The 27,365-nt window shown below is 39.6% G+C and overlaps 1 protein-coding gene across 2 annotated transcripts; it reads left to right on the top strand.

The window, feature by feature from the left end:
- The first annotated feature begins 7,290 nt into the window (after positions 1–7,290).
- eif5a (eukaryotic translation initiation factor 5A) lies at positions 7,291–19,228 on the top strand. 2 transcript variants are annotated; one of them, XM_053342162.1, is made up of 5 exons: positions 7,291–7,348; positions 10,891–11,078; positions 11,810–11,914; positions 14,735–14,866; positions 18,962–19,228. In XM_053342162.1, exons 2-5 carry the CDS (start codon positions 10,911–10,913, stop codon positions 19,025–19,027), a joined length of 471 nt encoding a protein of 156 aa, XP_053198137.1. In that variant the 5' UTR covers positions 7,291–7,348; positions 10,891–10,910; the 3' UTR covers positions 19,028–19,228. The 2 variants fall into 2 exon arrangements, with proteins under 2 accessions (XP_053198137.1, XP_053198138.1); XM_053342163.1 differs by lacking the exon at positions 7,291–7,348 and adding an exon at positions 7,361–7,437.
- Positions 19,229–27,365: the final 8,137 nt, after the last annotated feature.

Raw genomic sequence — 27,365 nt, 5'->3', positions numbered from 1 at the left:
CTCTTCTCTTTCTTAGCGGAAGAAGAGAAAACAGGAAGTGTGTAGATATTGTATTATTTCTGCAACAACACAATAATCAAAAAAAAAGAACTTCTCACAAAATGTTTCACACAAGCAGAAGAAGAAGAAGAAGAAGTTTGGCGTTTTAGAAGTAGGAGTTTTTACTTCTTTTTTTTTTCTTTCTTTCTTTCTTTGCTGCTCTTTTCTTCTTGTTTCTATTTTTCTGTCCCTGCTGTTCTGTGTGCACTGCACTCCTGTAAATACTCACTTTTGATGTTAAGGTTAATAAAAAGATGGGAGAGTTTGGAAAAAGCAGGTGAAGACACTGAAGAGAAAAAAAATATAATAATAACAATCATGCTTTTATTTTGAAAAATCTGTCCGTACTGTAGTTTCTGACCAAGCAACGAGCCGAGAGACTGTTTGGGGGTTAAATACAAAGTTTAATCTTTTTCTCTGTAGTTCATCGCTGTTGATTTAACTGTGCTTTTTTCTTTTTTTCTTTTTCTTTTTTTTTTATTGCATGATGACATAGCCTACATGTTTAGTTTTGTTTAGTTGAATCTGTTGAATTGTAAGTTTTAAGGCAATACACTGGTGGTGAATTTACAACATGCTAATTATTATAGCACCAGGCTGGATGAGTTTATATCATGCACTGGATTATTCTACCTTCCTTCTTTTTCATGGCATTTATATATTTTAGGCATTTTATCGACGCTCGTACCCGGAGCAGCTTCTATAGAGTCAACAGGAAGAAGGGATCGGATGATATTTTCTATTTTTGAAGGGTTTACTCTTCTCTGTAAACACTGGTGGGTGTGTGTGTGTGTGTGTGTGGGTGTGTGTGTGTGTGTGTGAGAGAGAGAGTGTGTGTGAAGGTGGGAAAGGGATCACAAAGAAAGGAAACTGGTTCATCTTTTTACTTAATCTTCTTTTTATTGTTCATCATCTGATCTGCAAAGAGGAAGCCGGTAGGTGGAAGCAACGGTTTAAACCATAGATTAAAAAAAAAAAAAGATATATATATAAATATATATATACTGTAAGAAATTTTCGTTATGATGATATCTTACTCATCATTTTAGAGAAAGACAAAAAAATAATGTTGACTTATTAAAAGCTTAGTTGTCTTTCTACAGAATAGAGAACATAGCTATAAGGATTTCTAAAAAGAAAAAACTCAACAAACAAATGAACAATGTTTTTATTGTGGTATTATTTGTATTTGTATTTCAATTTTTGTACGTATCAAGACTGTGAACGTGTGTGCGGCTGTCAGAGTGTGTGTGTGTGTGTGTGTGTGTGTGTGTGTGTGTGTAGGTGGGCAGGTGTGAGCACAGGTGTGTGACATGCATGTGAGTGTATGTTTTCACCTTGTCTGAATCACTGGAATCAGTCAGAAAAAAAAATAAATAAAAAAAAGACGACCTCAAAATCTGGTAACACGCATCTGTGATGTTGGAAAATTCTACAATAAATGTCGGCTCCTTGTACAGCAACACGACTCGCTCTGATGTCTTTATTCACTGTTACAGTTATTAAAGGAAAAACCACAGAGTCTGATATACTATTGATGACTTAATCTATAAACATATACAAGTTATTGACAGATTATTTGGTTTCTTTATATCTGATTTCATTCATTTAACAGCTTTAGTTACTTTACAGATGCAGATTTGACTCAATGGATAATATAACAAGCTTTTAAAATACAACACATTGTTAAAGATGAAACCAGTCAGCAGTGTGTAGTCGGCTCACATTTCAGATGTCTATGAGTTGTTAACAGCTCCACCAAATAGTGTTTTTTCCCTCTAAACTACTCACATGCTTTCATTTCAATAAATGTTCAAATGATCCAATATTTCAGCAAAAATCAAAGATTAGAGAAAAAGTCCAAAAAACTGAAAACACATTTGTGTATCAGAACTTTGTTTTTTCTTCTTTCCCATTAATCATCTCAGCAGCCCTCACATTTATCTGCTGACCCTTTGGAGGGGCCCCACCCCTAGGTTGGGAACCACTGGACTAAACTAGCTAACTGTATATAAAGTAGTGTAAACTAGCTAACTGTATATAAAGTAGTATAAACTAGCTAACTGTATATAAAGTAGTATAAACTAGCTAACTGTATATAAAGTAGTATAAACTAGCTAACTGTATATAAAGTAGTGTAAACTAGCTAACTGTATATAAAGTAGTATAAACTAGCTAACTGTATATAAAGTAGTGTAAACTAGCTAACTGTATATAAAGTAGTATAAACTAGCTAACTGTATATAAAGTAGTATAAACTAGCTAACTGTATATAAAGTAGTGTAAACTAGCTAACTGTATATAAAGTAGTATAAACTAGCTAACTGTATATAAAGTAGTATAAACTAGCTAACTGTATATAAAGTAGTATAAACTAGCTAACTGTATATAAAGTAGTATAAACTAGCTAACTGTAAATAAAGTAGTGTAAACTAGCTAACTGTATATAAAGTAGTATAAACTAGCTAACTGTATATAAAGTAGTGTAAACTAGCTAACTGTATATAAAGTAGTATAAACTAGCTAACTGTATATAAAGTAGTATAAACTAGCTAACTGTATATAAAGTAGTGTAAACTAGCTAACTGTATATAAAGTAGTATAAACTAGCTAACTGTATATAAAGTAGTATAAACTAGCTAACTGTATATAAAGTAGTATAAACTAGCTAACTGTATATAAAGTAGTATAAACTAGCTAACTGTAAATAAAGTAGTGTAAACTAGCTAACTGTATATAAAGTAGTATAAACTAGCTAACTGTATATAAAGTAGTGTAAACTAGCTAACTGTATATAAAGTAGTATAAACTAGCTAACTGTATATAAAGTAGTATAAACTAGCTAACTGTATATAAAGTAGTGTAAACTAGCTAACTGTATATAAAGTAGTGTAAACTAGCTAACTGTATATAAAGTAGTGTAAACTAGCTAACTGTATATAAAGTAGTGTAAACTAGCTAACTGTATATAAAGTAGTATAAACTAGCTAACCGTATATAAAGTAGTATAAACTAGCTAACCGTATATAAAGTAGTATAAACTAGCTAACTGTATATAAAGTAGTATAAACTAGCTAACTGTATATAAAGTAGTATAAACTAGCTAACTGTAAATAAAGTAGTGTAAACTAGCTAACTGTATATAAAGTAGTATAAACTAGCTAACTGTATATAAAGTAGTGTAAACTAGCTAACTGTATATAAAGTAGTGTAAACTAGCTAACTGTATATAAAGTAGTGTAAACTAGCTAACTGTATATAAAGTAGTGTAAACTAGCTAACTGTATATAAAGTAGTATAAACTAGCTAACCGTATATAAAGTAGTATAAACTAGCTAACTGTATATAAAGTAGTATAAACTAGCTAACTGTATATAAAGTAGTATAAACTAGCTAACTGTATATAAAGTAGTATAAACTAGCTAACTGTAAATAAAGTAGTGTAAACTAGCTAACTGTATATAAAGTAGTATAAACTAGCTAACTGTATATAAAGTAGTATAAACTAGCTAACTGTATATAAAGTAGTATAAACTAGCTCCACCTCCAGCAGCTACAACAGTAACATGCTGCTCTAACACTGATGCTTCACTATTAATAATCTAATGATGTCATATATAATAATATATCACTACTTTTACTGTAATACTACATACTACATCACTATAATACTGCAGTACTTTTACTGTAATACTGCATACTACATCACTATAATACTGCAGTACTTTTACTGTAATACTGCATACTACATCACTATAATACTGCAGTACTTTTACTGTAATACTGCATACTACATCACTATAATACTGCAGTACTCTTACTGTAATACTGCATACTACATCACTATAATACTGCAGTACTTTTACTGTAATACTGCATACGACATCACTCATAATGCTTATGTAATTTTACTGTAATAGAGTATTTTTTACTTTGCTGTTTTGGTACTTTTACTGAAGTAAAGGATCTGAGTATTTCATCCTCTACTACATCAAGGTACGTGTACTTCACTGGAGTATTTTCATTTAAATAAACTTCTACATTTTACAGTAGGGTTAGGGGTGGGGGGGGGGGGGGGGGGGTATTATAAGCTTTGTGTCCAGCAGTTAAACTTCTGACATGAAATATATTTGCATATTAATAGATTCTTTAGTTTAATAATGAGAGAGAAGGACGAGATGTGACTTTAAGGATTATAATGTGGTAATTATTACATGACAAAACCAGATCAGACACAATATTGTTCCAAGCAGAGTATTTTTAGTCTCCATATAATCTGACTCAGGGTGAAGTTTGCCATGTAGGCCTCATATGTTTCCTCCTATGGAGTCGAAGTGGCATCAGAATGGAGCTTAAACCCCATTCAGCCAGCTCACATGGTCTTCACATGTGGGCCCCATGTCACTGAAACAATATGGAGCCTCCACACGTTCCCCTGTTCAAGCCTGCTCAGCTATGTAGCCTGGATTTAACCCATGTGGGGCCCATGTGGACCTGCTGCCTGCAGCGAAGTGATAATAGGTTAACAGGCACAAAGCACTGTGGTTAGTATCTGCTGCTCCCTCACATGGACAAGCTGAATCACTGCTTTGGAAATAGAGTTAACCCTTAAACAAGCAACGTGCACCATGAGATACAAACTCTTTAACACCCTATTTGGAGCATGAATGGTTAAAGGTGGTTGTTCAATTTTGAGTGCTGGTAGAATTAAAGCTTGTGGGATTCTTTTACTTTGATAGAAATGATAACGCTCAGTTTAGAAACTAGTATATATGATATTAACCCTTAAACAGGCCTTACTAGTTATGTCATTTGCACCTAAAGTAAGGAAGGAAGGAAGGGAAGGAGGAAGGAAGGAAGGAAGGAAGGAAGGGAAGGAGGGAAGAAGGAAGGAAAGGAGGAAGCAAGGGAGGAAGAAGGAAGGAAAGGAAGGAAAGGAAAGGAAGGAGGGAGGAAGGAAGGAAGGTAGGAAAGAATGGAGGGAAGAAGGAAGGAAAGGAGGAAGGAAGGGAAGGAAGAAGGAAGGAAAGGAAGGAGGGAGGAAGGAAGGAAGGTAGGAAGGAAAGGAGGGACAGATGAAGGAAGGAAGGAAGGAAGGAAGGAAGGGAGGAAAGAAGAATTAGACGGGGTCAATTTGACCCGGGAGGACGACACGAGGGTTAAGAGAGCTCAATCATAAGCACAGGAGAAGAGAAATGTTTATAACCTGGATTTTTTCCAAATATTTAAAAAATAAATTTATAGAAATGTTTATCTTAGGTGCACATAAGATCACTAGGATTTTATTTTTCACATCTCATTTTCCACTCCTGCCTGTTTAACCCTTAAACAGACAACGTGCACCAGGAGATACAGACTCTTTAACCTTCCTGTTGTCCTCCCGGGTCCTTCCTCTGTCCTTCCTTCCTTCCTTCCTTCCTTCCTTCCTTCCTTCCTTCCTTCCTTCCTTCCTTCCTTCCTTCCTTCCTTCCTTCATCTGTCTGTCCTTCCTTCCTCCCTTCCTTCCTTCCTTCCTCAGATCTAAGTTCAGCTGTTAGGGTAAATGTTCCCCCCTTCTGTCCTTTCTTCCTTCCTTCCTTCCTCCCTCCTTTCCTTCCTTCCTTCCCTTCCTCCCTTCCTTCCTTCCCTTCCCTTCCTCCCTCCTTTCCTTCCTTCTTCCCTCCTTTCCTTCCTACCTTCCTTCCTTCCTTTCCTTCCTTCTTCCTCCCTTGCTTCCCTTCCTCCCTCCTTTCCTTCCTTCTTCCCTCCTTTCCTTCCTACCTTCCTTCCTTTCCTTCCTTCTTCCGTCCTTTCCTTCCTTCCTTCTTTCCTTCATTCCTTCCTTACTTGAGGTGCGAATGACATAACTAGTAAGGCCTGTTTAAGGGTTAAGGGTTAAATATGTCATGTGCCTTTTTACCTGAAGCTCTGAGCAGTTTTTACTTTTTAGTTGAACCATTGTTGTCCATCTCACCATGAGTCAGAGAGAAACATCATTTCAGCCCCCTATGTACTGTATGTGTAGTTAGGATTGACAATAAAGTGACTTTGACTTTGTATGAACGAGTGTGTGGGAATATAAATTAATATCAACTAGCCTGACTTCCAGCGCCCAGAGGCCTGAGGGAGTCCTAATCCAGCTTTGCGTAAACCCCATCCCCTAAAAATGGGATTTTCAATCTTCAACAAAAACAATAACAGCAGCAGCCGTGAAGTGTCAAACTCTGCTCATGAATCATTCAGCACAGAGACGTATAACATCCAGCACGACTGTAGAAACACAAAGAAAAACATATTTTAGAGAGGAGAGGGACTTTAAATGGGCCAATGACATGATGTAACCCAGTGTCAGTTGGTGTAACCAGAATTTCTTCATAAAAAATCTGTTTTATATTTACAGGAAAATAAATGTGGATTAAAAATGTGGAATAAATATAATCCATTTCTGCCATGCAACACTATGTTAGTTTGATTTTTGTTTTTTTTTCTACAAATTTTAAATAGTTAATCAAAACTTATTTAGAAAAAATGTTTTTTACAATATGTCCTGCTCGATAGTGACAGAAGTTTAAATGTAGAAAATACTAATTATTTTCATTTGATGTTTTAAAATGAAGTAATTATTAGTATAAGTCCACTTAAATACACTGTAGGTAGATAAAAGACTACACCATTTGATATTTTATTACTTTTGGTTTAAAAAAAAATGGTGCAAATGTCATAAAATCAACAAAAATATAAAATTTACATTCGTCTGTTGTCTGTGTTACTGGTGTTGTTTTAACCTTTGTTAAATGTTTCATGTTTTTGGTGTATTGTTGTGTTTCAGGGTACGGGTGGGCTGGGAGGGTTAGGGGTCCTTTGCTTTTTTTCTTTTGGTGTATTTTTATTTTAAATTGAGATACGTATGCATACTACTACTGAGATTCAAGATTTATAAGCAAGTGCTTTTATTCTTTTAATGTTTGCATAATTTCAACAAGCCTGATGCAGCTTTTATAACTATTTTTTAAACATATTTTTGAATTGCTCATCTTCCCAATCCTTATTTACCACTAATCCTTTATATATAAAATAAATCTGTGCAGTGTGTTTGGGGCCTTAAAGACTCTCCTGGTGGTTGGTGCTGCTCCGTATTAGGGAACTACAGCTCTACTAACGGGTTGCCATGTTTGGCTCAGACCTGGCATCCCTTTCTACCGGGCGTCCACCGGAACACGTGAACTCCCCCCCCTCCCTTTCACCCCACTCCCTCCTCCCTTCTTCCTCTACGGATGCTGCAGTAAAGTTGGCCGCGCATGCGCACTCTCGGTCCTCTTTTTCTTGGAAGGTAAGTGTGGCATGGCGCGTGTTTCTGCCTTGGGGGGATAAACGGAGCACTTTAACGGTTTAATAACTCATCTTTTCTCACAGATTCAGGTACTAAACTACTACTACTAGTGTTTTCGAGAAGCTGTGGTATATTTTTCTTTCGTGGCGGGCGTAGACGGGGTTGGCAGGGGCCGGGTGTGTTAGCGGCCGGCCTCGAATCATAAAGAAAATGCGGGGATGTGAGGCCTTCGAGTTGTTCTCCATTTATCATCGATAATGTCTTAGTTAGGTGTCATCCGGTGGTTTTAAACAACCCCGGTAACGACTGTGTACTTGTTAATGAAGCACCGAGTCCGTGAGAGTCAATCTTCTCCCATATTTTTTGGGACGGAGCTGAATGGAGGGTTAGTTAGCCGTCGTTAGCTTAGCATGAAGCAGCTAAAGCCAAGCGGATAACGGTCCTCGCCCTTTGTGCGCTCTGCTCTATAATCGAGTATTTACGGTAAAAAAAAATGCGCCGCTCAGCTTTATATCCGAGTATTACGGTACCTATCGTTTAATTCTAATGTTGTTAATCGGTGATGTTCGGGTGTTTCCGTCATGTTGTAAACTACAGGCCGGCTAACTTGTTCTACTTTCATCTTTTTTTATAATAATAATACTTTAAAAAATAAAATTTCCACTGAAAGATAAAAGTGGCTATATGAGTAGTATTTGAGGTGTTGTTTTTAATAGTTAATGTTGGTTTATGTGGATGTTAAATGTGTGTTAGAGGCTTTGATAAAAGGAAAAGAAAGCGGAGAGCAAAGCCTCGTGTTGAGCTACGTAACTTTAGCGTGAGTGCGTCCACGCTGCGACGACGTCAGATTTTTTTTTCTCTCCTTTCTCTCTTTCTTTCTCTCTAAAAGAAACCAACTATTTCAGTGTTCAGGAGAGGGTTTAATTTAATCAGGAGTTAATATGATTGAGGATGAGGATGCCACTTTTTTTCTCCACACTAGATCTCGCGTTAGTTTTAAACACAGCAGCAGCTCTTTCTCTTTTTTGGCTTCAGAAAAGCTGCAAAAACGTCCCGAGAGAGAAGTTAGTGACAGGGCCTCAAATTCCTGGTTAACCCGGTGAAATGCAGGCAAAGCAAAAAATGAAAAATAGAATAGTTTCCACCTGTTCAACTTAACACAAGTAGCATTTTTAACTAGTTAAAGATATGTATTATATCAGCTGGAACAACATAGACTCATGAGACCTAAACTAACTTTATAACTCACAGTAGTCTGTCAGTAGACCTAAAAAACAACTCCTTAATCAGCTTGGCACTGTAGTTTTTTGCAAATTAGTGAATAATGCTTTTGTTTGGGACTGTGTTTCAGTATGACAGGGCCTCAAATTCTCAGTAAAACGTAGGCAAATGAATTAAAACATGTTGAATAGTCTAGTTTCCACCTGTTAAACTTAACATACGTTGCATTTTTAATTAGTTCAAGATCTGGAACAACTTGTCCCATCTGATCTAAACGAACATTATGTCTCCTGTAGTCTGTCTGTTCATGTACACTTTATAAATAAGGCTAAATAAGACTCCTTGTCTGTTAGTAGAGTTTAAAAATACAAAGAAATCAGGTTAAATAACTTCTTGAACAGCTTGACACTGTAGTTTTTTTGCAAACTGGTGAATAATGCTTTTGTTTGGGACTGTTTTCCAGTGACAGGGCCTCAAATTCCAGTTTAACCGTCAAGTGTAGGCAAATTACAACATGTAGAGTAGTCTTATTACAGCATTGAAGTTTCCACTTGTTAAATTTAACTTAAGTTGTATTTTTAACTAGTTTGAAGATTCGTTTTGCTGATCATCTGGAACAGCTGGTCCCATGAGACCTCAACTAACTTTTTGTCCTCTAGTCAGTCAGTAGAGCTAAAATAACTTCTTAAACAGCTTAGTTTCTTTTTTATCTAATTAGTGCATGATGCTTTTATTTTTCACCGGGGTCCCTCAGAGAGAGAGAGATGTTGGTGACAGCACCTCAAATAATCCCAGTTTAATTTAGTATAAATGTATAAAAGGTAAAAGTTTCCACCTGTTGAACCTAACTGAAGAGGTTTAGTCCAGAGTTTGTGTATCGTCACACATCCTTTTTTACTTTAATCCACACTCATTTTTTAACTAGTTGAAGACCAGTTTTTGATAATGACAACTATGCAAACAACTTAATGTCAAAGTAAAGAATAAGGCTGGAGATATTCTGGAAGAACTAGTCCCATGAGACCTAAAGAAAACCTACAACTCCTCCAGTCTGTTGCCTGTAGAGCTTTAAAACCTTTAAAAAAAATAAAGCAAATTAACTAAAATAACTTGGCACTGTAGTTACTTCTGCAAATTAGTGAGTAATGCTTTTGTTTGGGGCTGTTTTTTTAGTGGGGGCCCCAGAAAGGATGAAAAGGTTGCTGACACGGCCTCAAATTCCACTTTAACTCAGTAAAAATGTTAAATAGTCTTATTACACTATTAAAAGTTCCCACCTGTTCAACCTTTAAAGTCAAATGGGAAGGTTTTAATGTTTAAGTTGTGTTTATATGTGTCACCAGCTTGACTCATAATGACACATTAATACACAGCTGATGCCTTTAGTGAGTATTTAAGGCAGCAGGACAGTGAATATACTTTTAATACAACTAAAAACACCTTTAAAGATCATTATAGAGACATTTAGTGTAATAATCAGATTAATTCTTACCTGTTTAATCTTTTAAACTGTTGCCCATATGTTCAGCTATCAGGTCTGTTGCCTTTTTTTTAAGATAAACTACGAGATAAGAGCCTCGTGCTGCAGTAAACTAACCAGCTGCTGCCTCTTTCATTCCTTTTTTAACGTCTGACTACCTTTTAAAAAAACTTGATTGACATTTTGAAATCGATGAAGAACCGTCGACGTCTGCATCGCATCAGAGAATCAATATTTTTGTGCCTATCGGAGGGAAAAAGCTGCTCTAATAGTGGACATACATTGACTACATTGCAGTGTGTTAAACAGCTGATGGCTCGATGCTGGGTCACTTTCAAAGGACTGGTGTTCCCATTAGAGAGAAAAAGATGGGACGGCAAAGTTTCCCTTTAACTGATTTGTAAGAATTAATCTGGACAATTAGACTTATTAGTAACCAGCCTGTAATCCTCCTCCTGACTGTGGAGGGTTGAGATGAGTCACATTGCCCCCTCTTTGTGTTTTTTTTAGGAAGTTTTCATGATTTTTAAAGTCTTCCTCTTCGTCAGACAGCTGCGTTAACAATACTAATTAAACCACCTCTAAATTAATACCATCCACAGCTCTCTGATTCTTCTTAATCTATAAATTCAACTAAAATTAAACCTTTTTAAATTCTACTTTTGAAGGGTTTTAAACACAATGATACCATACTGCTGCCATGCTTTTATTTTGTAGTATTAATAAATCTACCAGATAAAACCTGAAATGTGTGAAAGCTGCGATTTACATTCAGATATCAGTAAAGTAGTTGTTTTTTTAAACCCTTATTGATCCGTGGTTGTCTTCTCCTCTCCTTTAGCACCCCTGACCCATCGCACCATGGCAGATCCCGATCTTGACTTCACGACCGGAGAGTCTGGCGCCTCCGCCACCTACCCCATGCAGTGCTCTGCTCTGCGTAAGAACGGATACGTGGTGCTGAAGGGACGCCCCTGCAAAATCGTTGAGATGTCCACCTCCAAGACCGGCAAACACGGACATGCTAAGGTAGAGAGTGTGTCCTTAGAGTGGGGTGATATAGCCAACCCCCCCTCCCTCCCTCCCTCCCTCCCTCCCTCCCCCTCCTGTTAAAGTACGCAGCTGTAAGTCTTAAATGGATTTTGGAAAGTAGAAACTTGTCAGAGATGTGCCTCATTGCCAGAGACCTGAGGCTCAGCTGAGGCCTTCAGGAGCTCAGGTTTCACACCAGTCTGGTCCAAGCTGCCTCAAGTTGCAGCTTTAGTAGCGTGGTCTCCTTATCTTTAACACCAAGGTGCCTCCACTCCGCCCCTCCACCCCTCTGCGTGTGTGTGTGTGTGTGTGTTGTACTTTGCCCTCTATGAGAATTACACAAAAACAGACAAATAAAAAGATTCAGCCCTTCCCAGTTTCATACCTATTAATTGATTTATGAGCTTCTTTCTTTATATATCAAATATCTAATCCCCCTCATACATCAGTTAACAGTTTTTAAGTCTTTTCCGCTTCCTCTTGTTTTTCCTGCACGCCCAATTTGAGCAGGAAGTAGATCTAAATGTGGAACAAACATCTTTTAAACCTTCCACAGCTGGAGTCAATTATCACTGTGACCTCTTTCTGTCTGCAGTGAGGTCATGAGGTTAATTTATTTACACTGTTTAACCTTTTAGTCTGTTTTTAAACCATATTTCCTTTTACTGAATGTAACTTTTTATGACCTGTGAATTAAATCCTATGTTTGTTTTTTTGTGTCTCTTCAGGTTAACATGGTTGGCATCGACATCTTCACCAACAAGAAGTATGAAGATATGTGCCCCTCCACCCACAACATGGATGTTCCCTCCATTAAGAGGATAGACTACCAGGTATTATAATGCAACGCCTGCAGACACACCCTAAAACAACCACACACACACACACACACACACACACCACCAAACATCTCTGGAACATTTCTATCACTCAAGTGTGACAGCAGAGAGCAACTCATTAGAGAGGAGACACGAGTTGACTGCTGGGCCGACACAGGAAGCCGTAACTAAAGAGATCGGCCCCTGTGTGTGTGTGTGTGTGTGTGTGTGTGTGGATGGTTGCAGGAAGGTTTCTGGAAAAAGTGTCTCGAGTGTTTTAGGCTCCCACCTAACAACAAGGAACACAAAGATTGAGTCACTGCTGCTTTAAAAGAAAGCCAAGAGTCCACGTAAAAGTAAAAAATATGAAGTTTAATAATAATTTAATGTGTTTAAAAGTCTTAAATTTGATCTAAACTGCAAGAAAAAGCTAATTTTTCACTTTAATTTTGGCCTCGAGGCATGAAGGGTTCAGATTACGTAACCTGACACACATTTCCTCGGCTAATTGGTGTCATTTAATCGACGTTTAGCCTCCATTACAAGCAGATCATTGACTTCACATTGCTTACATACATGCATAATGAGTTACGCAACCGCCTGATGGGGTCAGCTGACTTCTTCTTATAGTTAATGTTAAAGCTCAGAAATGAGTCGTGCTCGTCTGGATTTCACCACCGCTTCTTTTTTTCTTTACTACTGATTTTATAATGAAGCATCTAAAACACAAACATCTATTATATGCAGAATGAATGTAGAAGGGAGGAGAACCTCTAATACTCTACTAATGTTTGCTCAAGCTCTGTTTTTAACCCTCCTGTTGTCCTCGAGTCAAGGGAGGATAGGAAGGAGAGAGGATAGGAGGGAAGGCAGGAAGAAGGGAGGGAGGGAGGGAGATGGGAAGGGAGGGAGGGAGATGGGAAGGGAAGAAGGATAGGAAGGGAGGGAGAGAGGATAGGAAGAAGGATAGGAAGGGAGGGAAGGGAGGGAGAGAGGATAGGAAGAAGGAGGGGAGGGAGGGAAGGGAGGGAGAGAGGATAGGAAGGGAAGGGAGGGAGAGAGGATAGGAAGGGAAGGGAGAGAGGATAGGAAGGGAGGAAGAAGGAGGGGAGGGAGGGAGAGGATAGGAAGGGAGGAAGAAGGAAGGAAGGGAGGGAGAGAGGATAGGAAGGGAAGGGAGAGACGATAGGAAGGAGGGAGGGACGGAGGGAGGGAAGGGAGGGAGGAAGGGAAGGTAAGAAGGAGGGAAGGGAGGGAGGGAGAGGATAGGAAGGGAAGGTAGGAAGGACGAAAGAAGGAAGGATCCACAAAAGGAGGGAGGAATGAAGGTAGGAGGGAGGAAAGAAGGAAGGAAGGACCGACAAGGGGAGGGAGGGAGGAAAGAAGGAAGGTAGGAGGGAAGGACCAACAAAAGGAAGAAAAGGTAGGAAGGAGGGAGGGAAGGAAAGACAAGACAAGGGAAGGAAGGTAGGAGGGAGGGAGGGAGGAAAGAAGGAAGGAACAGTAAAATCAGACGGGTCAGTTTGACCCAGGAGGAGGACGATGACGACAGGAAGTTTGCAGAGACTGAAAATCCTTTTGACTTTAAAACAAACCGACACGAACACAAACACGGCTTCAGATTTCACAGAGACTGAAAAACACCACAAACGTTTCATAAAGACGGTAATTACGGCCGCAGCGCTGAGTGATGATGATGATGATGATGATGATGATGAAGGGTTTCACTTTCTCTTATTGTTTAGCCCCAAAAACCTCAGCTCAGGATTATAAAGGCAGGTGTTTTTAGATCTCGGGGTCGGGGTCAGGTTCGGGGTCGGGGTGTCTGCTGCTGTAACGCTCCGTCAGTCCTGAGATGATGTTTGCAAAGGTTTCTGGGTAATATTCGGCTCATTGTGTCGTACCTGCAGCGTTGAGTCAGTCGCTATCTGCTGTCCTAGATTCTCTGCTAAGCCCGTCGGACACTAAGCCAGCCGGCCGCTCGCTCTCTCTCGCTCTCTCTCCATCCATCACATAACAGCTCAACGTTTGTTAACTGGGAACAAACATTAGATTTATATTGTTGCTTCTTTTATTAGTTTGAGAAGAAATAGACAAATATTATAAGAAATAAAACTTAAGTAAAATACTGAATGGGTCAGAAGATTAGTTTAACTTTCTCAAACTGGTGTGACTTGGTTTTTTTTTAACAACATTTTCTGCCTAATTAATCTGATAAAGGTTTTAATTAAAGTAAAAATAATTAAATAAGTAGTTTAACAGATTTAAGGCTGAATTCTGCTTCACAGCTGATAAATATGAACCAAATACAACCTGAAACATTTAAATAATAAATATAATAATATATAAAAAATATATAAATTTAATATAAAAATATTTCTATGATGATGATGATGATGATGATGATGATGATGATAATAATAATATAAAAAATATGAATATAAAAATATTTAAAAAATAAATATAAAAATATTAAAAAATATATAAATATAAAAATATTAAATATTTAAAAAAATATAAATATAAAAATATTTAAAAATATATAAATATATAAATATAAAAATATTTTAAAAAATGTAAATATAAAAATATTTTTAAAAATATGGTAATATAATTATAATATCAAAATATAAATAATATAAAAAATATAATGGTATGATGGTAATAATAATAATAATAATAATAATAAATATAATGTAATAATAATAATAATATAAACATGAATTTAATATAAAAACTATGATAGTATAATACTAATAAAATATCACATTCCTCTCTTCTTTATAAATGTTAATATCTTTCTCCTTTTCTTTCTTTTCTTTTCCTCGTCTTCAGTTAGTTAACATCGCTGAGAGCTACATGTCCTTGATGAGCGACAACGGAGACATCAGGGAGGACCTGCGTGTTCCCGAAAACGACATCGGCAAGGAAATCGAGTCAAAGTTTGAAGCCGGTGATGAATTCATGGTAAGTTTCCTTTAAATAGAGCTCTGACATCATGTAGTGGTAGTAGTAGTAGTAGTAGTAGTAGTAGTAGTAGTAGTAGTAGTAGTGGTAGTTGTAGTAGTAGTATAATTATTACATCCAGAGTTTTAGTAGTCTAGTTTCAGCCTGATGGGATTTCTGGGTTTGTTCAGCTGTTACACAAACTGAAAGATTTTTAAAACATTTTTTTAACCCTCCTGTCGTCCTCCCGGATCAAATTGACTCCATCTCTTTTGACTGTTCCTTCTTTCCTTCCTTCCTTCCTTTCCGTCCTCCCTTCCTTCCTTTCCGTCCTCCCTTCCTTCCTTTCCGTCCTCCCTTCCTTCTTTCCTTCCTTCCTCCCTTCCACCTGTCTGTCCTCCCTTCATTCCTTCCTGCTCCCCCATACTCCTTTCCTTCCTTCCTTCCTGCTCTCTTTACTTCCTTCCGCTCTTACTCCTTTCCTTCCTCATTTTCCTCATTCCTTCTTTCCTCCCTTCCTTCCTTCCACCTTTCTGTCCTCCCTTCCTTCATTCCTTTCTTCCTTCATTCCATTCTACCTTCCTTCCTCCTTCCCTTCCTCCCTTCCTTCTCTCCTTACTCCCTCCCTCCCTTCATTCCTTCCTGCTCTCCTTACTTCTGCTTTTCCTCCCTCCTTACTCCTTTCCTTCCTTCCATTCTACCTTCCTTCTCTCCTCCCTTCCTCCTTTTCTTCCCTTCCTTCCTTCCTTCCACCTTTCCTCCCTTCCTTCCTTCCTTTCTTGACCTGAGGACAACAGGAGGGTTAAGATATGTATATAAATGAAACAAGAACACAGGATAAACAGATAATAATAATAAGAAGAATAAAGACCCTCCCTCCCCAAAACTAACCAATAAAACACTAAACATGAACAGGATCAGCACTTCATAAGTAGGAAATAATAATAGGAGCCACAGTCATGACAATAAAATCAACATACAAATAAAATAATTAAATAAATATACAAAGTTAAGTGATATTAGTGCTTCCATTGAAACAGGGTTAGGGTCTCTCTTGTCTCTAGTCTCTCTCTGCAGGTGAAGCATATTTAACATTTCTCTCCTGGAGGATTAACGTCTTCACAATCACACATCCTAATAAGGAAGAAGACTTTTATTCCTCATATTTAGACACAGAGGTAGTTTCCTTTAAAGAATGACTATGAATGGATCAGACTCTTAATATTTCCCATCAGCCTCAGAGAAGACCCTCCTGTTGTCCTCGAGTCAAGGAAGGAAGGAAGCGAGGAAATGAAAGGAGGAAGGAAAGCGGGGGGAAAGGAGAGGGAGTAAAGAAGGAAGGAAAGGATAGAGGGAGTAAAGAAGGAAGGGAAGGATAGAGGGAGTAAAGAAGGAAGGGAAGGATAGAGGGAGTAAAGAAGGAAGGAAAGGATAGAGGGAGTAAAGAAGGAAGGAAAGGATAGAGGGAGTAAAGAAGGAAGGAAAGGATAGAGGGAGTAAAGAAGGAAGGAAAGGATAGAGGGAGTAAAGAAGGAAGGGAGGGAGGGAGGAAGGAGGAGGAAGGGAGGAGGAAGGAATGAAGGAGAGGGAGTAAAGGAGGAAGGAATGAGGAAGGAAAGGAGGGAGGAAGGAAGGAGGAAATGAAAGGAGAGGGGAGGGAGGAAGAAAGGTAGGAAAGAAGAACAGAGGAAAGAAAGAGAAGGAGAGGGAGTAAAGGAGGAATGAAGGGAGGGAGGAAGGAATAAGGAAGGAAAGGAGGGAGGAAGGAAGGAGGGATGGAAAGGGGGATGCAGGAAGTACAGATGGAAGGGAGGAAAGAAGAATAAGACGGGAGGACGACAGGAGGGTTAAACATTCCTCCCATATACTACTTCATCATCTCCTAGCTCTGCTTTCAGCTCATCGGTCCGAGCCTGTCTAAAGACTCACTGAGTTCACTTTCACTTTAATTATCAAACCTAAATACTGTTTCATGAGTTAAACCACTTTAATGCAATAATTATAACATTCAAATTGTCAGTTAAAAATAAAACACTATATAAATAATAATCCATAAATAGTTAATAAATGAAATATAGTTGTGCAGGATCCATTAAAAGAAGGAAACAGCCTCTTTTTAAGCAGCAGGGTTAAATGAGTTTATTACCTCATGATGATCTACCAGACTCTCAAAGTTAGGTAAATGCATCATGACGTAATGTTGAATTTAAAAGAATTGAAAAAAAGGGCAAATTTCAGCTACTAGAAGTCATATTTAGCTACTAGTTGAGGGTATGAGGCAAAAATGATGTGGGAGGGAGGAAGGAGGGAAGGGTGGGGGAAGGAGGGGAGGGAGGGTGGAAGAAGGAGGGAGGGAGGAAGGGTGGAAGAAGGAAGGACGGAGGGAAGTGAGGAAGGAGGGAGGAAAGAAGGGAAGGAGGAAGGAAGGACGGAGGGAAGGGAGGAAGAAGGAAGGAAAGGAGCAAGGAAGGAAGAAGGGAGGAAGTCTTACTTACTTTACTAACTGTTTAAAAGCTCCAAATGAAACTTATAATAATCCAGTCTAACTGTTTCTGAAGTGTGATTGCGCAATAAAACATGGATGCATTGGAAGACATAGAGAAAGTGGAGCGATACAAGCATCTTCCTGATCATGGATATTAGGAGAGTCTTTTGGTTTTGGCTCAGTTCAGCTTTGCCAGAGATAATTTGGGTTTTTGGTGACAGTCACTCCTAAAATATGTAAAAGCTTAGCAGGATTATTATACCTCGTTAACAGCTGTGAGACAAACTGAAAGACTTTTTTAAATGATTCACCAAAATATTTGACATTTTTTGGCAGTGACTGTATAAACACTCTTTAGAAGAAGTCTCTGAAAGCAGCAGATTTAACATTTAACTTGATTTAACTTCATATTCTCACTTATAATCAAGTCATTAACCCTTAAACAGGCCTTACTAGTTATGTCATTTGCACCTAAAGGAAGGAAAGGAGGAAGGGAAAGGAAAGAGGGAGGAAGGGAGGGAGGAAGAAGGAAGGAAGGAGGATGGAAAAGAGGGAGGGAGGAAGGAAGATGGAAAGGAGGGAGGAAGGAAAGGATGGAAGAAGGGAGGAAGGAAGGAAGAAAGGAAAGGAAGGAAGGAGGGAGGAAGAAGAATGGAAAGGAGGGGAGGAAGGTAGGAAGGAAGAAGGGAAGGAAGGGAGGAAGAAGGATGGAAAGGAGGGAGGAAGAAAGGACAGGAGGGAACATTTACCCTAACAGCTGAACTTAGATTAGATCTGAGGAAGGAAGGAAGGACAGATGAAGGAAGGAAGAAAGGACAGAAGGAGGGAACATTTACCCTAACAGCTGAACCTTAGATCTGATGAAGGAAGAAAGGACAGAAGGAGGATATTAACATGTCTAAACCCAGTCCAGTTAATATAAATGTGTGTTTGGTGATTTTAAAGCTCTTAAATATAATAAATGTGTTTAAATTAGAGTCTGAACGATGATGTCATAGTTAGAGAGCAGCTGGTTTAAAGTTTCACATGATCGACTCCAACATGATCTGAATGTTCTAACTGAATGTCTCTCTCTCTCTCTCTCTCTCTCTCTCTCTCTCCCCCTCCCTCCCTCCTTCTTTCCCTCCTTCCTTCCTTCCTTCCCTCTCTCTCTCTACCTCTCTCCCTCCTTCCTTCATTCCTTCCCTCTCTCCCTCCCTCCTTCTCTCTCTCCCTCCCTCTTCCTCTCTCTCCCTCTCTCTCTACCTCTCTCCCTCCCTCCTTCCTTCTCTCTCTACCTCTCTCCCTCCTTCCTTCATTCCTTCTCTCTCTCCCTCCCTCCTTCTCTCTCTCCCTCCTTCCCTCTCTCTCTCCCCCTCTCTCGCTCTCTCTCTCTCTCCCTCCTTCCTTCCTTCCTTCCTTCTCTCTCTACCTCTATCCTTCCCTCTCCCTCCCTCTTCCTCTACCTCTCTCTCCTTCCCTCTCTCCCTCCCTCTTCCTCTACCTCTCTCTCTTCTTCCCTCTCTCCCTCCCTCTTCCTCTACCTCTCTCTCTACTTCTCCACCTGTCTCTCTCTCCCTCCCTCCCTCCTTCCTTCATTCCTTCCCTCCCTCCCTACCTCTCTCTCTCCTCCCCCCCTCTCTCTCTCTCAGGTCACCGTGATTTCTGCCATGGGGGAGGAATGTGCTGTCGCTACCAAGGTCCTGGCCAGCAAATAAAGGAGGGGGGAGGAGACGGACTTCGCTGCCCCCGTCGCCCGGGGCAACAAGCACCACCCACAACCAGTCTCTTTGCATTCTCATTGGTTCTGTCACCAAAGCGTCGGCCTTCACAGACAACCTCAAATCATTCTGTTGTGATTTTTCTCTCCTCCATCATCATCATCATCATCATTGATCTTTATAATTATTTTCTCCCCCCCCCCCTCCCATCCCCCATTCCCCCCGCCCCACCCCCCCACCCCCTCTCCTCTCCTCTTTCTCTCTCTCTTACGTTTCTCTTCTCCTCCATATTTGCTGTTTTTGGGAATGTTCCTCTGCAGTCCGCTGCATGATGGTCCTCTGCCTGATCACTGAGGTTTTGTTTGGTAAAACAAAAATCTACTTTATATAAAAACAACTTCAAAAAAAAAAAGAACGATCAGTTGCTCTCATTCCTGCTTTTTTTTTTTTCTTTCTTTCTCTTTTTTTTTTTTTTTTTTTTTTTAAATTTTTTTTTTTTTTTTTTTGGGTTGGTTGGTTTTCGCCACTCGCATTCCTTGAATGTTGGAAGTAACAACCGGGGATATTCAGCTTTTGTATGATTATTTTTTATATTCTTTAGATTTAAATATAGCAGGTCTAAAAAAAATTGAAAAAAAAAAAAAAAAAGGCTTTTAGAGGGAACGGGTGAAAGAAAAAAAAAAGATGGAGGGAGGGGAGGGGGGAGTTGTGTGTGAGTGTGTGTTTTGGGGGTGGTGGGAGGGGCAGTTTTTGAGTTAAAGCAGTGGGAGAGGGGAGGGTTTACCCCCCGCCCCCCTCCCTTTAGATGTTAACACACAATAAAATATATAAAATCTGGTTATAGGTCGCCCCCCCCAACCCCCTCCCCCTCCCTTCCTCTATAGCAGCCATACAGCTTTCCAGCATGGCCTTCAGCTCTGGTTCCTGAGTGGGGCTCGATGAGGGTCCCTTTCTTCTCCTCCCCCCGCCCCCCCCCCCTCGCTGGGATCGGTGGTGGTGGTGGCGATTATTATATTATAAGAGCACTTGAGGTTCAACCCCAGCATGTCGAAAAAGCTCTAAAAAAAAAAACCAAGAAAAGAGAAGTGGTGGTTTTCTTTTTCTTTCTTTTTTTTTTCTTACCCCCCCCCCCTTTAACAGTCAGTGATTGCCCCCCCCTCCCCTCGTTATTAATAATAATTATAATAATAATAATGCCAGTCTCTCTTTGTCTGTGTAGAAGTTTGAGGAGGCACCAAAAGGGGGGGGAAGGAGGCGGGTGGTCGAGGGTTTCGTCACCCTCCCACCCCCCCCCCCCCCCCCCCCCTCCTACACCTTCACCCCCCAATGCTGACGTCCCGCCCCCGCCCCTGCCCCCCCTCCCCTTTCAAATAACAAAATAAAAGGAGTGTTATAATTTTAATTTTAATTCTTGAGAGGCGTGAGTGTGTACGAGGCGGTTTGCAGTGAGGTGTGTGTTTCTCCTTTTTCTTTTTTTTTTTTTTTCTTTTTTTTAATTTCTTTTTTTTTTTTTTTTTTTTTTTCCTCTTGAGGGACTCGATCGGGTTGGTTGGTTGGTTGGGGAGGGGGTTGGTTAGAGTCGCAAATACTTTTTTGTTCACTCGAGGCCTTTGTCACCTGACTGGAGATGGCTAAAAAATAAAAACGTTGAAACAAATGGACAAAAACTGCAAACTATGTCTGTCTGGTTTTGTGTCTCTAAAGTCTAAAAAAAAAAAAAAAAATTAAAAGGTGGACATAGTGCCTCAAATCCTTCTTAAAAAGGTAAATCATATTATTCTATTAAAACACACGAGCTTCAAACCTGCTGTGATGAATCTCTGAAGTATTACTGGCAGAAGAAACTAGCGCTGAAGCTCATTTTGCAAGTTAAATTAGTTTTAATACATAAAGCTAAATCTCCTTTCTTTATATATTTAAGTTTAATTATGAGAGTTTTTAAAGGTTCATACTGTGAGGTGACGGGTTAGGGGTTACGGGGGATTTTATAAACGCTCCATTTAAAATCAAATAAACCTTAAAAGATTGAAACTGGTGTATAAATGGAGCAGAATATAACTGCCTGAAAAGTCAAAATCCAACAGATGACATCATCTCATACTGGTGGCATTTTACCATCAACATTTTATGCCGACTGCAAGTTTTCAACCCTTTTAAAACACTTTAAATCCCTTTTTTAAAATATGAACGCTGATACCAAGAAGTCCTGCTTTCATATATTCTGCAAGAAAAGTCAAAGTCCATCTAACAAGGTGAACTCACACTGGTGGCATTTTTTCCAGACTTAAAAAAAAAAAATTTGACCCTTTAAAATGACATAAATCTTTTTTTTTTTAATGCTGATAATAAATACCTAAAGCTGAAGTCCTGGTTTCATAAATTCAATTCAAACTGAGTCAAAACTTTAAAGATTCAAACTATCATCTATAAACATCTGCGAGAAAAGTTGAAGTCCATCTAACGAGGTGAACTCACACTGGTGGCATTTTTCCACCTTTCCTTTTTAAAATGACTTCAATCTTTTTTTTATGAATGCTGATAATAAAGACCTTAAAGCAGAAGTCCTGCCTTCATATATTCAGTTTAGAGGATTGAATCTCTCCAGTTCAAACCTCCACATCATCTCATACTGGTGGCATTTTTCTACCAACATTTTATGCCGACTTTGCAAGTTTTCAACCCTTTAAAACACTTTTAATCCCTTTTTTTAAATTTTTTTAAATGAATGCTGATTCCAATAAATCCTGCTTTCATATATTCAGTTCAAACTGAGTCAAAACTTCATAAACCAAATAAAATGTTAAAGTCAAACTATCGTCTACAAACATCTGCAAGAAAAGTTGAAGTCCAACAAGGTGAACTCACACTGGTGGCATTTTTCCACCAAGGTTTTTTCTTCCTGGCTTTTTTTTTCATTTTTCAACCTTTTTTAAAATGACTTCAATCTTTTTTTTTTAATGGTGATGCCAATAAATATCTAAAGCAGAAGTCTGTCCTGCCTTCATATATTCAGTTTAAAGAGGATTGAATCTCTCCAGTTCAAACCTCCACATCAACTCAACATTTTATGCCGACTTTGCAACTTTTCAACCCTTCAAAAACTTTTTTAATCCCTTTCTTTTTAATGAATGATGATACCAATAAATCCTGCTTTCATATATTCAGTTTTAAAAGGATTGAAATGCTCGGTACTCTCCAGTTCAAACTGAGGTAAAAGTTAATAAACCAAATAAAACTTTGAAGATTCAAACTATCGTCTACAAACTCCTGCAAGAAAAGACGAAGTCCAGTTAATAAGCTGAACTCACATTTGTGGCATTTTTTTTCATTTTTCAACCTTTAAAATGACTTCAATCTTTTTTTTTATGCTGATAATAAATACCTGAAGCAGAAGTCCATCCTGCCTTAATCATCTCATACTGGTGCCATTTTTCCACCAACATTTTATGCCGACTTTGCAACTTTTCAACCCTTTAAAAACTCTTTTAATCCCTTTCTTTTTTAATGAATGCTGATACCAATAAAACCTGCTTTCATATATTCAGTTTTAAAAGGATTGAAATGCTCGGTACTCTCCAGTTCAAACTGAGTTAAAACTTCAAAGGAGTCAAACTATCGTCTACAAGCCTCCAAGAAAACTCCAACAAGGTGAACTCACACTGGTGGCATTTTTCCACCAACATTTTTATCATTTTTCAACCTTTTTAAAATGACTTGAATCTCTTTTTTCTGAATGCTGATACAAATAAATACCTAAAGTAAAAGTCCATCCTGCCTTCATATATTCAGTTTAAAGAGGATTGAATTGCTCTACATCAACTCACACTTGTGGCATTTTTCCACCAACGTTGCAGATTTTCAACCTTTATTTTTTTTTACATTAAACACTTAAAAGCAGAAAGTGAAAGTCCTGCCTTCATATCGTTACTTCAATTAAAGAGGATTTAAAATGCAGTCATGCTCCGGGTCAAACTCAAATAATTAAAGTTTAAAGAGTCAAAATCAAAACCACCACATCAACTTACACTGGTGGCATTTTTCCACCAACATTTTCTGCCGACTTTGCAGATTTTCAACCCTTTAAAAACACTTCAATCCTTTTACCAGTAAGTCCTGCTGTCATATCTTCAGTTAAAGAAGGTTAAAAGTGCAGCGATGGAGGATTGACACGCTTCGTATTCTCCAGATCAAACTGAGTCAAACACTTTGGTTGTTTTGAATCGAGTCAAACTGTTTCTATAAAGTGAGTAAAACATCTGTTAGAAGAGTCAAAATCAAACTGATCACATCAACTCATACTGATACTACATTTTATGCCGACTTTGCACATTTTCAACCCTTTAAAATGACTTCAATCCTTTTTTTTAACATGAATGCTGATTCCAATAAATACTCATTATATTCAGTTAACCCTCCTGTTGTCCTCGAGTCAAGGAAGGAAAGGAGGGAGGGAGGTAAGGAAAGACGGACAGAAGGAAGGAAAGAAGGACAGAAGGAAGGAGGGTAAGGAAAGAAGGACAGAAGGAAGGAAAGAAGGACAGAAGGAAGGAGGGAAGGAAAGGAGAGGAAAGAATGAAGGAGGTAAGGAAAGAAGGACAGAAGGAAGGAAAGGAGAGGAAAGAAGGACAGAAGGATGGAAAGAAGGAAAGAAGAACAGAAGGATGGAAAGATGGACAGAAGGAAGGAAAGGAGAGGAAAGAATGAAGGACAGAAGGAGGGAAAGAAGGACAGAAGGAAGGAAAAGGAGAGGAAAGAATGAAGGACGAAGGATGGAAAGAAGGAAAGGAGAGGAAAGAATGAAGGAAAGAAGGACAGAAGGAAGGAAGGAGAGGAAGGAAAGGAGAGGAAAGAAGGAAGGAAAGGAGAGGAAAGAATGAAGGAAACAAGGACAGAAGGAAGGAAAGGAGAGGAAAGAATGAAGGAAAGAAGGACAGAAGGAAGGAAAGGAGAGGAAGGAAAGGAGAGGAAAGAATGAAGGAATGAAGCACAGAAGGAGGGAAGGAATGAAGGACAGAAGGAAGGAGGGCAGGGCAGAGGAAGGAGGTAAGGAATGAAGACAGAATGAAGGAAGAGAGAAGGAGGAAGGAAAGTACAGTCAAGCAACAGACGGGGTCAATTTGACCCGGTGAGGACGACAGGAAGGTTAAAGAAGTTTAAAAGTGCAGTGATGGAGGATTGAAATGCTTCATATTCTCCAGATCAAACTGAGTCAAACACTTTGGTTGTTTTGAATTAAATAATAAAACTTTAAAGAGTCAAACTGAGTCTGTAAAGTGAGTAAAACATCTGTTAGAAGAGTCAGAATCCACCGATCACATCAACTCACTCATATAACATTTTATGCCGGGAAGGAATGAAGGACAGAAGGAAGGAAAGGAGAGGAAGGAATGAAGGACAGAAGGAAGGAAAGGAGAGGAAGGAATGAAGGACAGAAGGAAGGAAAGGAGAGGAAGGAATGAAGGACAGAAGGAAGGAGGTAAGGAATGATGGACAGAAGGATGGAAAGAAGGACAGAAGGAATGAAAGGAGAGGAAGGAATGAAGGATGGAAAGAAGGACAGAAGGAAGGAGGGAAGGAAAGAACGAAGGAAAGGAGAGGAAAGAATGAAGGACAGAGGAAAGAAAGGGAAGGAATGAAGGACAGAAGGATGGAAAGAAGGACAGAAGGAAGGAAAGGAGAGGAAGGAATGAAGGACAGAAGGATGGAAAGAAGGACAGAAGGAAGGAAAGGAGAGGAAGGAATGAAGGATGGAAAGAAGGACAGAAGGAAGGAGGGAAGGAAAGGAGAGGGGAAAGAATGAAGGAGGTAAGGAAAGAAGGACAGAAGAGAGGGAAAGGAGAGGAAGGACAGAAGAGGGAAGGAATGAAAGACAGAAGGAGGGAAGGAATGAAGGACAGAAGGAGGGAAAGGAGAGGAAGGACAGAAGGAGGGAAGGAATGAAGGACAGAAGGAGGGAAGGAATGAAGGACAGAAGGAGGGAAGGAAAGAAGGACAGAAGGAGGGAAAGGAGAGGAAAGAAGGAGGGAAGGGAACAAGGGAAACTCATACATGTGGCGTTTTTCCACCAACATTTTAAACCAAAGTTTTCAACTCTGATATGATATAAATACACAAACTCCACTTCAAACTCAAAACTTTCTTCATTTCAAACTAAATAATAAAAGTTTTAAAGAGTCAGAGAATTTCGTTTCTATAAATGGAGCCGAAACACCTGTCAGATAAATGTCTCTCACTGAGAGGACAAAGGTCAAAGGTCAACCTGTCAGCAGATCAACTCTCACTTATGTCATCTGTGACCTTTTACTGGCTGAGACTTTATGGTTCCACTTTAACCCTAGAGCAAGGAAGGAAGGGAGGAAAGGAGAAAAGGAAGGGAGGAAGGGAGGAAGGAAGGAGGGAAGGAAAGAAAGGAGGGAGGAAGGAAGGAGGGAAGGGAGGGAGGAAAGGAAAGAAGGAAGGGAGGGAGGGAGGAAGAAATGAAGGGAGGAAAGAAGCAAGGAAGGAAGGAAGGGCAGAACGGAGGGAGGAAGGAAGGAGGGAATGAAAGGGGAGGAAGGAAGGAAAGGAAGGAAAAGAGGGAGGAAGGAAGGAGGGAGCGAGGGAGAAAGGAAGGGAAAGATGGAAGGAGGGAGAAAGGAAGGAAAGAAGGAAGGTAGGGGGAGGAAAGAGGAAGAAGGAGGGAGGGAGAAAGGAAGGAAAGATAAACAGAGGAAAGAAGGAAGGAGGGAGCAAGGGAAAGGAGAAAGGAAAGGAAGATAGGGAGGAAGGAAAGGAAGGAAGGAAGGAAGGAAGGAACAGTCAAAACAGTGGGGGAGGACGACATAAAGGTTAAACTTGTTGGTTATGAAAAATCTCATAAAGCTCCAAACAGACCACAGACTGTATGATACAGACGAGTGGAAACATTAATAAAGTGTTTAGAGCAGAGGAGTCAAACTCATTCTCATTCAAGAGCCACATACAGACCAATTTGATCTAATGTGGGCCGGATCATTGGAAGGAAGGAAGGAAGGAAGGAAGGAAGGAAGGAAGGAAGGAGGGAAGGAAGGAGAGAAGACGAGAAGGAGAGAAGGAAGGAAGGAGAGAAGACGAGAAGGAAGGAAGGAAAGAGAGAAGACGAGAAGGAAGGAAGGAGAGAAGACGAGAAGGAAGGAAGGAAGGAGGGAAGGAAAGAGAGAAGACGAGAAGGAAGGAAGGAGAGAAGACGAGAAGGAAGGAGAGAAGACGAGAAGCAAGGAAGGAAGGAGGGAAGGAAGGAGAGAAGACGAGAAGGAAGGAAGGAAGGAAGGAAAGAGAGAAGACGAGAAGGAAGGAAGGAAGGAAAGAGAGAAGACGAGAAGGAAGGAAGGAGAGAAGACGAGAAGGAAGGAAGGAAGGAGAGAAGACGAGAAGCAAGGAAGGAAGGAAGGAAAGTGGGCCGGATTGGACCTCTCGGGCGGGCCGGTTCTGGCCCACGGCCGCATGTTTGACACTCCTGCTTTAGACTCTAAAACAACTTCAATGCTTCTTATTTTTGGAGGAGAGCTCCGTCTGGGTTAGACACTCAGATGTGACTCTTTAAAAATCATTCAGAGGATAAAAGAGACGTGTTGCATCACTCATCACTACTTTATACTGATTTAAACAATGCATCAAACTATATAATAAAACCTCCACACTTCCTGTTTATAGACTAGAACAGGGGTGTCAAACATGAGGCCCCGTGGGCCAGAAACGGCCCGCCGAGAGGTCCAATCCGGCCCAGTTTCCTTCCTGTCTTCTTTTTCTTCCTTCTTTCCTACCTTTCTTCATTCCTTCCTTCTTTGCTTCCTTCCATCTGTCCTTCCTTCCTTCCTTCCCTTCCGATCTTCCCTTCCTTCCTTCTTCCGTCCTTCCTTCCTTCCTTCCTTCCTTCCGGTCTTCCCTTCCTTCCTTCCATCTTTCATTCCTTCCTTCCCTTCCATCTGTCCTTCTTCCCTTCATTCATTCCTTCTTCCCTTCATTTCTTCCGATCTCCCCTTCCTTCCTTCCTTCCAATCTTCCCTTCCTTCCATCTTTCATTCCTTCCTTACATCTGTCCTTCTTTCCTTCATTCATTCCTTCTTCCCTTCATTTCTTCTGATCTCCCCTTACTTCCTTCCTTCCTTCCTTCCTTCCTTCCGATCTTCCCTTTCTTCCATCTTTCATTCCTTCCTTCCTTCCTTCCATCTGTCCTTCTTCCCTTCATTCATTCCTTCTTCCCTTCATTTCTTCTGATCTCCCCTTCCTTCCTTCCTTCCTTCCTTCCTTCCTTCCTTCCTTCCTTCCTTCTTTCTTTCCTCCACCCTTCCTTCCTCTTTTCCTTTCTCCGTCCCTC

The sequence above is a fragment of the Scomber japonicus genome, chromosome 21 (genome assembly GCF_027409825.1).
Source record: "Scomber japonicus isolate fScoJap1 chromosome 21, fScoJap1.pri, whole genome shotgun sequence".
Taxonomy (NCBI): domain Eukaryota; kingdom Metazoa; phylum Chordata; class Actinopteri; order Scombriformes; family Scombridae; genus Scomber; species Scomber japonicus.
This window is presented reverse-complemented; position numbering and strand designations above follow the sequence as displayed.

What these genes read in the sequence shown, in the direction of transcription:
- eif5a (XM_053342162.1), top strand. Translation starts at nt 10,911, where the DNA reads ATGGCAGATCCCGATCTTGACTTCACGACCGGAGAGTCTGGCGCCTCC. An exon ending in GCAAACACGGACATGCTAAG is followed by an intron (nt 11,079 to 11,809) that starts GTAGAGAGTGTG and finishes GTGTCTCTTCAG; the next exon opens with GTTAACATGGTTGGCATCGA. An exon ending in TTAAGAGGATAGACTACCAG is followed by an intron (nt 11,915 to 14,734) that starts GTATTATAATGC and finishes CCTCGTCTTCAG; the next exon opens with TTAGTTAACATCGCTGAGAG.